The 12538-nt window shown below is 36.9% G+C and overlaps 1 protein-coding gene across 1 annotated transcript in view; it reads right to left on the reverse strand.

Annotated features, from left to right (window-relative positions):
- Positions 1–12538, reverse strand: part of OSBPL11 (oxysterol binding protein like 11) — a 98250-nt gene that overhangs the window by 45875 nt on the left and 39837 nt on the right. Inside the window, exons 3-6 of the mRNA XM_032406753.1 lie at positions 5947–6122; positions 5020–5099; positions 3046–3222; positions 142–343 (exon numbers count right to left, since the gene is read on the reverse strand). Of these exons, the coding sequence (XP_032262644.1) occupies positions 142–343; positions 3046–3222; positions 5020–5099; positions 5947–6122 (635 nt within the window). The remainder of the gene's footprint in view (positions 1–141; positions 344–3045; positions 3223–5019; positions 5100–5946; positions 6123–12538) is intronic.

Consider the following 12538-nt stretch of genomic DNA (forward strand, 5'->3'; position numbering starts at 1 on the left):
ATGTGATAATTAAAAAACAAGAGGCTCATTGTTTTTATTTTTCTTTTTATTAAGAATTTTTAGGAGTTAGAATTACAACAAATGCAATCTTTCCATGTTTTGGCCCTTAATGTTAAGTCCTACTTTTAATCTACAACTTACCTGAAGACAATGAGCCCTTCTGATGTGATGCATGCTGCAACTGGAGAATATGAAAGCAGTCGTTTAAGCAGTTCATAGTTGCCATGGAAGTAGCTTTGAGCATTAAGAGATCCTGGTCCAAGGAACTAAGATGGCCAGAAGCAGGAAGGCATTCAATTCGCCTAATTAAGTCTCTCTGTTGTCCTTCAGCATGAGACATCATCTAAGGAAAACAACAGTTCTGTGTGTCCCACCCATGATTTCTGTGCATCATGTATACATACAGTTCCCATTTTAATTACCATATTCAGCTTCTGAGCCATTTTTAGGATATATTAGGCTTGGAAATCTATTTTATGTTTGGCTAGTCTCAATTAATGAGCACTATTTAATAGTGCTTATCAATTGTGCAAAAAATGGTGATCTTTGGCAGCTGCACTTTTTCTTTAAAAGCAACAAAGCTCAAAAGCCTTGACAAACGTTTTATTAACAGTATACATTTGTACAAGTCATTAAAAGAACATTCTGATCATCTTCAATAGCAGCATTAAATATTTCTTTACGAAGTAAAATTAGTTCCCAGTCTGGGCTCTTAACCTCTTTCTTCTCAGCACCTCTGGTCAGGCTCAATTTGAACATACACTAAGAACATGATGGTTCTCCTGCTTCCTTTTCTCAAATCTAACTTTCTGGTCCCATTAGGCTGCTTGTGCAGCAAATATTGGATATAAGCTTTTCAGGTTAAAAGAGTTTGATACACTCTGCTTCGATCAAGAGCTCTGTCCACTTTTCCTAAGAGAGCCAATAGAATAACAACGCTTGATAAGCAACCCAATATTTTTAAATGAAAACTGAATTTATTATACTTAATTATTCAATTGTGAGCAGAAGGTTCTCAGATTGCCTATCTTTTAGACACTATTTTAATTCATCTATAATGGAAAGACTCTTTTAGCTTTCAGAGGCACTGTTCCAGGTGATTTTTAATACAGTTCATCAGCGGGCTACGGAAAGAGAGATGCAAATATCCTACCAAACAAATCAAGTGTGTAGTACACGAAATAGCCCTTGAAAATGTGTCATAGCAATGGATCAAACATTCACCTTTATCAGAAAAAAAGGTTTCTAAATGAAAAGTGTGGATATGAAGATATCTATATGTACACATTTATACATGGATATATGTGTGTGCTTTGTGTGTGTAAAATACTTTGTATACAAATGTTAGGACTAACTTCCAGTAATCCAAACTTATGAATAGTACAACCACTCTTGCCAACAGTTAGGCAATGTTTACTAGAGTTAAATAATTTATAATCTATGATCGAATAATTATACTCTTAGACATGTAACCAACAGATATGTATACATGTGTTCAGCCGCACCCGCCAACCTCTAGAGAGTAGAGGGGCTAGCGGATGAATTAATCACCAACAGGCAATGATTCAGTCAATCATGCCTACCTAATGAAGCCTCCATAAAAACCCCGAAAGAGGAGGTTCAGAGAGCTTCTGGTTGGTGAACACTTGGAGGTACTGGGAGGGTGGTACAACCAGAAAGGGCATGGAAGCTCCACGCCTTTCCCCCCTTCTATCTGTCTGTTCCTGAATTCTTTAGAGCAGGTCAGAGGCACAGGTGACAACATCGACTTGCAGCTGGTGTCTGAAGTGGGGGCGGTCTGTGGGATCTGACACTATCTCAGATACACAGTGCTGAAACTGACTTAAACTGTAGGACAGGCAGCTGGTGTCCACAGAGAATTAGAGAATTGCTGGGCGGTGGAAAAACTCCAACAGTTGGTGACCAGAGTACAGAACTGTAGAGTGTTATAGCAGAGCAGAGGAGAAATATAGGAGAGTTAGACTTGGAGGTATGTGGTAGACATCCCCAAAATTAAAAAAACAAGCCTATCACCTCAAAACAAGCCAAAAGTATTTACTGCCAATTATAAAATCTGAGCTTTAAAATGAAAAGAATTTTGGGAAACCTTTATCTGTTACCATAATCGTGACAACTTCCCAATACTGAAAGGCTTTTCTAATGAGATTGGTGAGGACGTTAATGAATGGGAATTTTCGATGTTGCATGTTAAATAGATCACCATCTGCAAGACTTGCCTAACTCTGTGAGATGATATTTTGACTAATGCATGGTGTTACAAAATCATGCATAGATTAAAGATACATTCCAAGTGCAAGACAGACCAACAGATTTTCATGTAACAGAACATGAAAAGTTCATGGATATATATTAGATTCCACACTGCATCTAACATTTACAAAACTGCTACTATTAAGTTTTCGTGCAGTACCAAAGAAGAATAACCACAATTATCTGAAAAGGCAATTAAAATATTCCTCTACTTTCCAATCACATACCTGTGTGAGGCCACTCACTACATAGACATCTATTAGCTCTACCAAATTTAACTCGGGAATATTTAGAACCTAACAACTACATCCTTTATTAACTAGAATTATTTAGTACTCAATTTGAAAAGAAACAGGGAAATGGTGAGATAAGGCAACATCAAGGATTTAACTGTTCTATTTTTGCGTATGTTTGAAATTGTCTATACAAAACTTTTTTTTTTTTTTTAAATCACTTGTTTGGCCACATAGTCTTCCTAATAACCCTTTTGATCATAAATGTTACATCAAAGGAGTCTGTATTTTTACTTGAGAAATGAAAGATATAGACTGAAAAATGAGAGTGTACCTAGGAAACTTAGGACACCACAGAAAAGAAACTTAGGACATCACATATAACCAGGGAATCTTTATGACTTAAAATTTATCTCAGCATAGTAGACAGAAAACATTTGAGGGTCCCAGAAGACACAAACAGGATTTCAACTTTTTTTGTGACAAAACCAAGCAAGTTAGGTCATTTTGGCATTTTAATTTGACTTCAATTCATACTTACTTCTCTGACTTCCACAAGATGGTCTGGAGGTAAGTGAGCTCTTTTGTTCACTGATTGTAGTTTGGAATGTCCAACATTAAAAAAAGAAATGGCATTTTGACTTGGTCTCCTCTGGGATATAGGAGAATTACCACTAGATGCAAGTGAGAAGCTTCGTGATTTCAGAGGGGGATTATTCTATTAGACAAACAAGGAAAATCATTCGTTTTCCAAAATTTTGGTTAACCCTCACCTATTATAAATACACTTTAGGCCTACACATGAACAGTTTTAAAAATTAAATTAACCTCAGAATTGACTACGAGAACATTTCTGAAAAATGCTAAAATTTAAGGCACTCAAAGTTTAAACATTTGACACATCCAACAGTAAAGCTGTAATTTATTTAGAAAATTGATTACAGGTTTGTGCTGTCGAGAATATTTTTTCACATTTTACAAATATTAGAACAAGAAATTTCTAATTTCAGATTTTTAAATACCATGACTAAAGCAAAAATATTCAATATAATACATTTTCTAATCTAACTAGCAAGTATCTTTGGAACAAACTAGTACTTTCTGATCACTGCCAATGACTACAATCTTACAGTAGGAGTAAAGCTTTTGTGATGAACTTCCTGAAGATTGGGCAGTAGGCCTAAATCACAAATAACTTTTAAAATTCACTTATGGGGAAAAAAGACTAGGAAAAAAATTTTTGGGGGCGCCTGGGTGGCTCAGTCGTTAAGCGTCTGCCTTCGGCTCAAGTCATGATCCCAGGGTCCTGGGATCGAGCCCCACATTGGGCTCCCTGCTCTGTGGGAAAGCCTGCTTCTCCCTCTCCCACTCCCCCCTGCTTTTGTTCCCTCTCTTGCTGTGTTTCTCTCTGTCAAATAAATAAATAAAATCTTAAAAAAAAAAAATTTTTTTTTAAAAGTCAAGCTATCACCTATGCATACCTAGGTATGGAATCCTTCAACTATGCTGCCCAGATACTAGTTTTTAGGTATCTCTAACCTCAGATTTAAAGTAATGAGACCATCCTCTCCACCTTAAAAAATAAAAAAAATTCCAAAGAAGATATACAAATGATCAATAAACATATGGAAAGATCCTCAACATTATTAGTCATTAGGGAAATGAAATCACTTCACATATACCAGGATGCCTATTACAATTAAAAAGGGGGGGGGGCAGTAACAGGTGCTGGTGAGGATGTGGGAAAACTGAAACCCTCAGACACTGCTGGTGGGAATGTGAAATGGTTCAGTCACTCTGGAAGACAGTCTGACAACTCCTCAAAAAGTTAAACAGAGAACCACCATATGACTCAGTAATTCCACTCCTAAACATACACCTCAGTGAAATCATGTGTTCACATAAAACCTAGACACAAATGTTATTAATAGCCACAAAATGGAAACAACCCAAATGTCCACCAACTGATGAATGGATAAACAACATGTGGCGTATCCATATGATGGAATATTATTTGGCCATAAAAAGGAATAAAATGATACATAAAATGACATGAATGAACCTTGAAAGTATTATGTGTACATAAAAGACTAAAGAACAAGTAAAACTGGACATTTAATAAAATTTGCTTCTAACTCTGAAAAAAATTATGTGAAGTATAAAAAGCCAGACACAAAAAATCACGTATTGTTATGATTCTATTTATATAAAAGGCCCAGAATGGACAAACCCATAGGAATAGAAAATGGATTAGCGTTTGCCAGGAGCCTGGAAAGGGGAGAATGCGAGTGACTGCTCATAGATATGGGTGTTTTGGAGGGTGATGAAAATGTTCTGGAACTAGAGAGTTGCGACTGTTGCACAATCTTGTGTATATATTAAAACCAACGGAATTGCACACTTTAAAAGGGTAAATTTTATGGTATATAAATAGTCTTGCAATTTAAGAATATAAGCAAATAAAACATTCTTTTCCCCCTTTTTGTGCACTAATATCATATATGAGTCCACATACCTTTCCAATAGCTTCAGTGTGATGCTGTGTACATATCTGAAGTCTGCTAACCCAGTGTTGTCGTTCTTTAGCATCTGTGGCTGATAAAAAGAATATAAAAGTTATTCGCTTTTATATTTATTTTTGGAATACAATTAACTGTCTACAGCATGAAGAACAGATAGATAATTGAAAAATAGGAATTGGTCCTACTCTCCCTAGAGTAAATGTCCCCTACTGGAGGGAGGGAGAAAAAAGGCCCAAGCGTCAACTTTGTTAGGTAACACCGTAGCTGGATATGGATATTTCAGAAGGAGGATAAATTACATGCAGCTAGGCAGGATATAAGACTTGACGTGTCTTAAGTTTCTCACAAAAATATGCTCTTACTTAAAGAAATAACCTTTATTAAGCATTTAACGTGTACTCAGTATTTTCAGATCTCTTGCAGCATGCTCAGTTAGGATTACCATTATATTTTATGTGCATTAATTAAACAAAAAACACGAATTAAATTTACCTAAACAAAAGTTATACTTTTTAAATGAATATGAACATTTTAATAAATCCCAGCTATGTATATTAGTTACTAGAAACTTCAAAGAGGGCATGTAAACCAAATCAAGAAAAGGGGTAAAATACAAGGCAGACATAAAAAATACCATTTAAAGAAGCTATGTTTTTATATTTTTCAGTAATCAGGGTTTGTCTACACAAATATTTTAAAGGGGCCAATTGTAAACACTTGTTCATTGTGCCACTTGAGAAAGCTTACTTATTAAAACAGATTTCATAAACTCATAAGCAATTCTAAGATTTTAGAATATCATATCTACATATCGATGACAGTAGTTTCTGTTTCCAAAACTCAAATGAAGGCAGGGAAGTACATCAACTTCTCAAGGGAAGAAGAAAATCACACTATTAATTCTTCTATCTTGATCATACCTCTGAGTTTATACTGTTCCCCACTGGCAGCATTTACAGTGAAGGTGTGAGAGTCCTCATCACTAGGTGATATTACAGCTCCTGCAAGCTGCAAAGTACCTCTGGGTTTTTGATTTCTAGACTGTTCATTCACAAAGTACTCCAATAACCCAGCTTCATTGTTTAAAACAAAAAACCTGTAATGATTCAAAAAGGAAAGTCATAATTTTTAAACATTCCCTGTAGTCAAACTAAAGCAAACTAAATTTCAATCACATTTTGGAGTTCTTGCTATTAAAAAAATAAAATTCAAGGGATGCATGGGTGGTTCAGTTGGTTAAGCATCTGACTCTTGATTTTGGCTCAGGTCATGATCTCAGAGTGGTGAGATCCTCTCTTTCTCCCTCTCCCTCTGCCACCACCCACCCCCTCTTGCTCTCTAATAAATAAATAAAAAAACAAATAAATAAAATTCAAAAGCTGTTCAAGAAGTACTTGGAAACGAGGCCGAATTTCCTAGCAATAAAGCTTATTGAAAAATTGAATGAATTTAATAAATGACATAAAACCTTGAGCTGAAGTAGAGGTACTTAATAGGGAAGAGGCATACCAGATAATGCAAAAAGGAAACAAAGATAGAGTATCCTTTCAGAGGAAAAGTTCTCTCTCTCCAGAATTCATTAACAAGGAAGGTAAATAGCCCAAAGACAAATGGTAGTGAGAATTTTTATTTAAAATTCACTGGAAACAAATCAAAACATGAACTCTGAGGATAACTAAATGCTGGGTAAGGAATGAGTCTGATTTATGATTTAATCAGTGAAATATACAATGAGAATAATGTCAGGGTAGAAAGATTTTGTGAATGTATCATTAAATAGGTCACAACTAACGATTACTTATCCTGTTTAAAAATGTAAAAGCTGCAACTGGAGATGGAGAAACATAGGAACTTGAAACTAAATGATGAAACACTGATACACTTTGGAAAAGAATTTGATGTTATGATTTGGTTCCAGATTAATTACTTTATTCAGATTCCAATTTAAGTAATTGAATAGTTCTTTTAAAAAAAATTTAAAAAGTTTCAATTTAAAAAAAACAATGTTCGGGTTCGGAGCAGTTTGGCATTTTATGTTTCTGAGTTCTAGAACACTGGACCATAAGACGGAGTTCAAGGTCCTAGAAGATACTGTCTTAAGCAACAGGCAACCATTATCATATCAAACTGGGAGAAAATGGAAATCAGCTTTCTCTTCAAGGAAAACTGCTGAGAAGCAAGCAAAATTTGAAAGTGGTTGCCTGAAAAGAGAGATGGGAAAGCAAAGAACTATTGTTTTTCTTGTTCATCTTTTAGCATGCTCCTGATTTTTAAAATTACGTTCCCATATTTCAATTTTAAAAATTAGCATTTTCTTTCATTTCATTCATTACTAGGAGAGTTATACACTTTTTCATGTGTTTACTGACCACCCATAGTTCTATTTAGTGAACTGCTCATCACATTTTGCCCATTTTTAATAGGGTTTTTTTTTTTTAAGATTTTATTTATTTATTTGACAGAGAGAGACACAGCGAGAGAGGGAACACCAGCAGGGGGAATGGGAGAGGGAGAAGCAGGCTCCCGCGGAGCAGGGAGCCTGATACGACCCGAGCCGAAGGCAGACGCTTAACGACTAAGCCACCCAGATGCCCTTAATAGGGTTATCTTTATTTTCCAAAATATTTGAAGAGATTCTTTGAATTACCACAAGACAGTCACTGACATCATCTTCAATTTCTAAAACATAAGCATAAAACACAAAATGCACATATGAATCTGCTATGGTCTGAATGTGTGCCCCACAAATTCATTATGTTGAAATCCTAACTCCTAAGGTAAGAGTATTAAGAGACAGGGCCTTTGGGAGGTGTTTAGGTCATGAGGGCAGAACCCTCAGGAATGAGATTACTGCCCTTGTAAGAGAGACCCAAGAGCTCTTCCTTGACCTTTTTTCTACCATGTTCTCACACACAACAAGAAGTCTATGACAGGAAGAGGGCCCTTACCTAACAATGCTGGCACCATGATCTTGAACTTCCAACCTCCACAACTGTGAGAAATGTTTATTAGCTACCCAGTCTGTAGTATTTTGTTATAGCAGCCCTAATGGACTAAGCAATGAATCTACTACAAAAAAAATTCATCAAATAAACAGAAAAATAAACAGAAGGGGTGGGTTAGTAAGAAAGCAATCTCATCAAGATACTAAAAACCACTGAGTTGTACACTTTAAGTGGGCAAATTGTATGGATTGTGCATTATATTTCAATAAAGCTGTTAAGAAAAAGAACAAACAAACAAAAATGGAAGGAAAGAAATCTCTTTCCACCGTTCTAAATGTAAGTACAATTCATCTCAAACAAAGAAAATTTAGACAAACAATATGTTTGAAAATCTCAAGTTTGCTGTGAACACATATTTCTTATCCCAAAAGTATTACCACAAATTTATGATACAGGAGGCACTCACCTAAATATACAGAAGATAATGGTGAGGAGGGATTGGTGAAGTCATAGAAATAACCAATAACTGAACAGCATGCTGTCTATAGTTACTAACACTGTACTGCACATTTGAAAGTTGCTAAGAGTAGATCTTAAAAGTTCTCATCACAAGAAAAAAATTTTTGTAATTATGTATGATGACAGATGTTAGCTGGACTTATTGTAGTGATCATTTCATAATATATAGAGATATCAAATCTGTTGTATGTTGTATACCTGAAACTAGTATGTTGTAATTATACCTCACAAAAAAATGAGCCAATAACTGATCATCTTTTTTATTTTTTTTTAAAGATTTTATTTATTTATTTGACAGAGAGAGACACAGCAAGAGAGGGAACACAAGCAGAGGGAGTGGGAGAGGGAGAAGCAGGCTTCCCGTTGATCAAGGAGCCCGATGTGGGGCTCGATCCCAGGACCCCGGGATCATGACCTGAGCCAAAGGCAGACCCTTAACGACTGAGCCACCCAGGTGCCCCTGATCATCTTTTTAATACCAAGATGATACTATGGGTCCATTGCAATAAGACAGCACTTTGGGCTATCTTTCATTATACGTGGATTAATCCAAATATTCTTCCTTTATCCCTTTTATGAAGAGAAATTTTACAAGATGTATAGTTTGGAGATAGAAAGACAATCCACATAATGAGGAAACTTAACAAAGCCATTTTGCCCAGAAGGGTAGCAGACTCTTGATGGAAGCATTCTGAACAAGTTGGCCTAGCCAATAAATGAAGAAAATGTAGAAATAAAGGTTAAATGTAACAGGGAAACAAGATTCATCATGAACCTTCACATGAAGAAAATTCAGCTAAGTTGTTAAAAGAAAATGCTGTTACAATTGGCAAATAACTGCTTATTTTTTGCAATTTCAAAGTAACAGACTGTCAATTTGGGGAAATGACTAATCTTTGAAATAACCCACAAATTAAAGTTAAATATCATCAAAATGCAACTTTAATCTAAAAATATTTTGACTTGGGGCGCCTGGGTGGCTCAGTTGGTCAAGCGACTGCCTTCGGCTCAGGTCATGATCTCGGAGTCCTGGGATGGATCGAGTCCCACATCGGGCTCCCGGCTCAGCGGGGAGCCTGCTTCTCCCTCTGACCCTCTCCCCTCTCATGCTGTTTCTCTCTCCCTCTCTCTCGCTCTCTAATAAATAAAGAAAGAAAATCTTTTAAAAAATAAATAAAAATATTTTGACTTGGAAGTGTATCTTACAATGACAAAAATAAACTTGAGAAGATTTTTGGGAGGAAAGGCAACTATGTGCCATATTCTGGCCATCCCAGGATTTTAATGTTCTGTATCTACAGACTTCTAAGCCAGATGGGAAGCAATCTCACCTTCAGGAATTAGAAGTTAAGGTGGCAGGAAGTGGGTTCAGGAGAGGGTCTTGCTGTTCTGTACTTTGCTAGCCTACCACATTCCAGAGCAAGCAGTTATTTATACAGCATGCCCATGGTGGACTTCTCCAAGCTGCTTCAAGTTGACCTTAGTCAAAACAGAAATGGACTGGAGGGAAATGGTCTTGGATTGGAGGGAAATGGTCTTGGACTGGAGGGAAATGGTCTTGAATATCTGCTCTTATTACTTAAGCTACGCCTACAGCATATGGACAAAAGTGGGTAGGCATGCCAAAGAAACTGAGCAACTAAGCCGAGGGTCCTTAAACATGGTCTTAACCTTTCTGCTCACCTTTGATCATTCAATCTACATGTTTCATGCTGAGGACCCAGTATATCTCTGCTGTACTACAGGACCTCCAGCCCAGGTGACATAAAATAAAAATGGAAGATGGAAGTTTTTTTTTTAAGTGGGGCTACAGTTTGGGCGCCTGGGTGGCTTAGTCAGTTAAGCATCCGACCCTTGGTTTCAGCTCAGGTCATATTCTCAGGGTCGTGGGATCCAGTCCCATGTCGGACTCTGCGCTCCCCAAAGTCTGCTTGAGATTCTCTCCCTCTCCCTCTGCCCCTCCCCCAGCTCATGCGCACGTGCTCTTTCTCTCTCAAATAAATAAAATCTTTAACAAAATAATAATAAAGTGGGTGTACAGCAAACTGACAAAGTGAGACCTTTTTCTGATGGGGTAAGTTGGTAAAAGGTTCTGTGTTCTCTCAGAGCAAACAGGGATGAGTTTACAAGCACTTTCTAGTGCTGCCAAAAACTGGTCTCTTACACAGCTGGAGGGATTATGTCAGGACAGGCAGTGCCTCTCCCTACCCTAGACTGTTTGCTTGGATCTGCTAACTCCAGACAACCAGTGGCCAATGGATCTTTTTGGTGGGCTCCCTCATGCAATGATAAACACCTGCCACTTCTTCCCATGGTCTCAAGTTGCCACTCACCTGAAATGCCATCTTGAAATTATACCAAATTCTATTTATTTATTTTAAAAAGATTTTATTTATTTATTTGACAGAGAGAGACACAGCGAGAGAGGGAACACAAGCAGGGCGAGTGGGAGAGGGAGGAGCAGGGAGCCCAATGCGGGGCTCGATCCCAGGACCCTGGGATCATGACCCGAGCCAAAGGCAGATGCCCAATGACTGAGCCACCCAGGCACCCCTATGCTAAATTTTATATGTTTGTGTATGTTTTGGAGCTTTCTTACCTTGTTCCCCTTCTGAGAGTTTCTCCGCATTATTCAATATTATATAAATGACAATTGTTGGATATTGGGGGAGAAAGCTAACCTATCTTCCTTTTAAGAAAGAGAACAAAGAATCGTGCTAAAACCAAAGTGACATAAAAATTTTAAAAACTAATATTCTCGGGGCATCTCGGTTGCTCAGCTGGTTAAGTGTCCGACTCTTGGTTTCAGCTCAGGTCATGATCTCAGGGTCATAAGGTCAAGCCCTATGATGGGCTCTGCGCTCAGTGGGGAGTCTGCTTGAGATTCTTTCTCCCTCTCCCTCTGCCCCTCCCCCTGCTCACACACTCTGTTTCTCTAAAATAAATAAAATTAAAAAAAAATTAATATTCTGTATGAAATTTGAATATATGAGCCTTCAAAAAATTTCAAAAACCTGAAGTGAAAAATACATGAAAAGACTCCCTTGACTTTATTTTATTTTATTTTTTTTTAAATAAAAGATGGGAACCCTGGAGAACTGCCCTTTTAACTTCAATAGGGATGATTTCCTTCTAAGTTTTCATATCCAGCTTTGATCTGCCATATGATCTCTAACTTCCTGCGTGTCACTCTTATTTGGATTACCTAATGTCACTTCCAACTAAACACAACCCAAACCGCCCTCTCTGTTAAACAATCACCTTTTTATCAGTGCTTCTCCTATTCTTTTAAATGTCTAAAAATTATTCTTTCATAAATTATGTACCATTTTCAAGTTGTTTAAGGTAGGACAGCAAATTCAGCTCCTGTTATTTTATCGTGGCCAAAAGCAGAAGCATCCAAATGACATGTGAATTAGAAGCAGCATAATAATGTAAAAACATAGACTTTGGAGTCAGAACTGTCTGGGTTCAAATTCCAGTATTATCATTTTTAAAAAGTTTAAAACCAACAGTGAGATACCACTTCACACCTATTAGGAAGGTTATTATAAAAAACCCCAAAAAACCAAAAAACAGAAAATAACAAGTGTTGGTGAGGATGTGGAGAAATTAGAACCCTTGTGAACTTCTGGTAAGAACGTAAAATGATGTAGCCACTATGGAAAACAGTATGGAATTCCCCAAAAAATTAAACATAGAATTACCATATGATCCAGTAATTCCAATTCTGGGTATATACACAAAAGACATGAAAGCTGAGACTTAACAATATTTGTACAGCAATATTCATAGCAGAATTACTCACAACAGCCAAAAGGTGGAAGCAACCCAAGCATCCACTGACGGATGAATAAAGAATATGTGGTACACACATGCAATAGAATATTAAGATCTTAAAAAAAAAAAAAGGGTATTACTCAGCCTGAGAAAGGAAAGAAATCCTGACACATGCCACAACATGGATGAACCTTAAAGATATGATGCTTTTTGTGAAATAAAGTGAAATAAGCCAGGCACAAAAGAACAAATACTGTATGATTTCATT

This window comes from Phoca vitulina, unplaced genomic scaffold, assembly GCF_004348235.1.
Source record: "Phoca vitulina isolate PV1807 unplaced genomic scaffold, GSC_HSeal_1.0 scaffold8, whole genome shotgun sequence".
NCBI classification, from domain to species: Eukaryota; Metazoa; Chordata; class Mammalia; order Carnivora; family Phocidae; genus Phoca; species Phoca vitulina.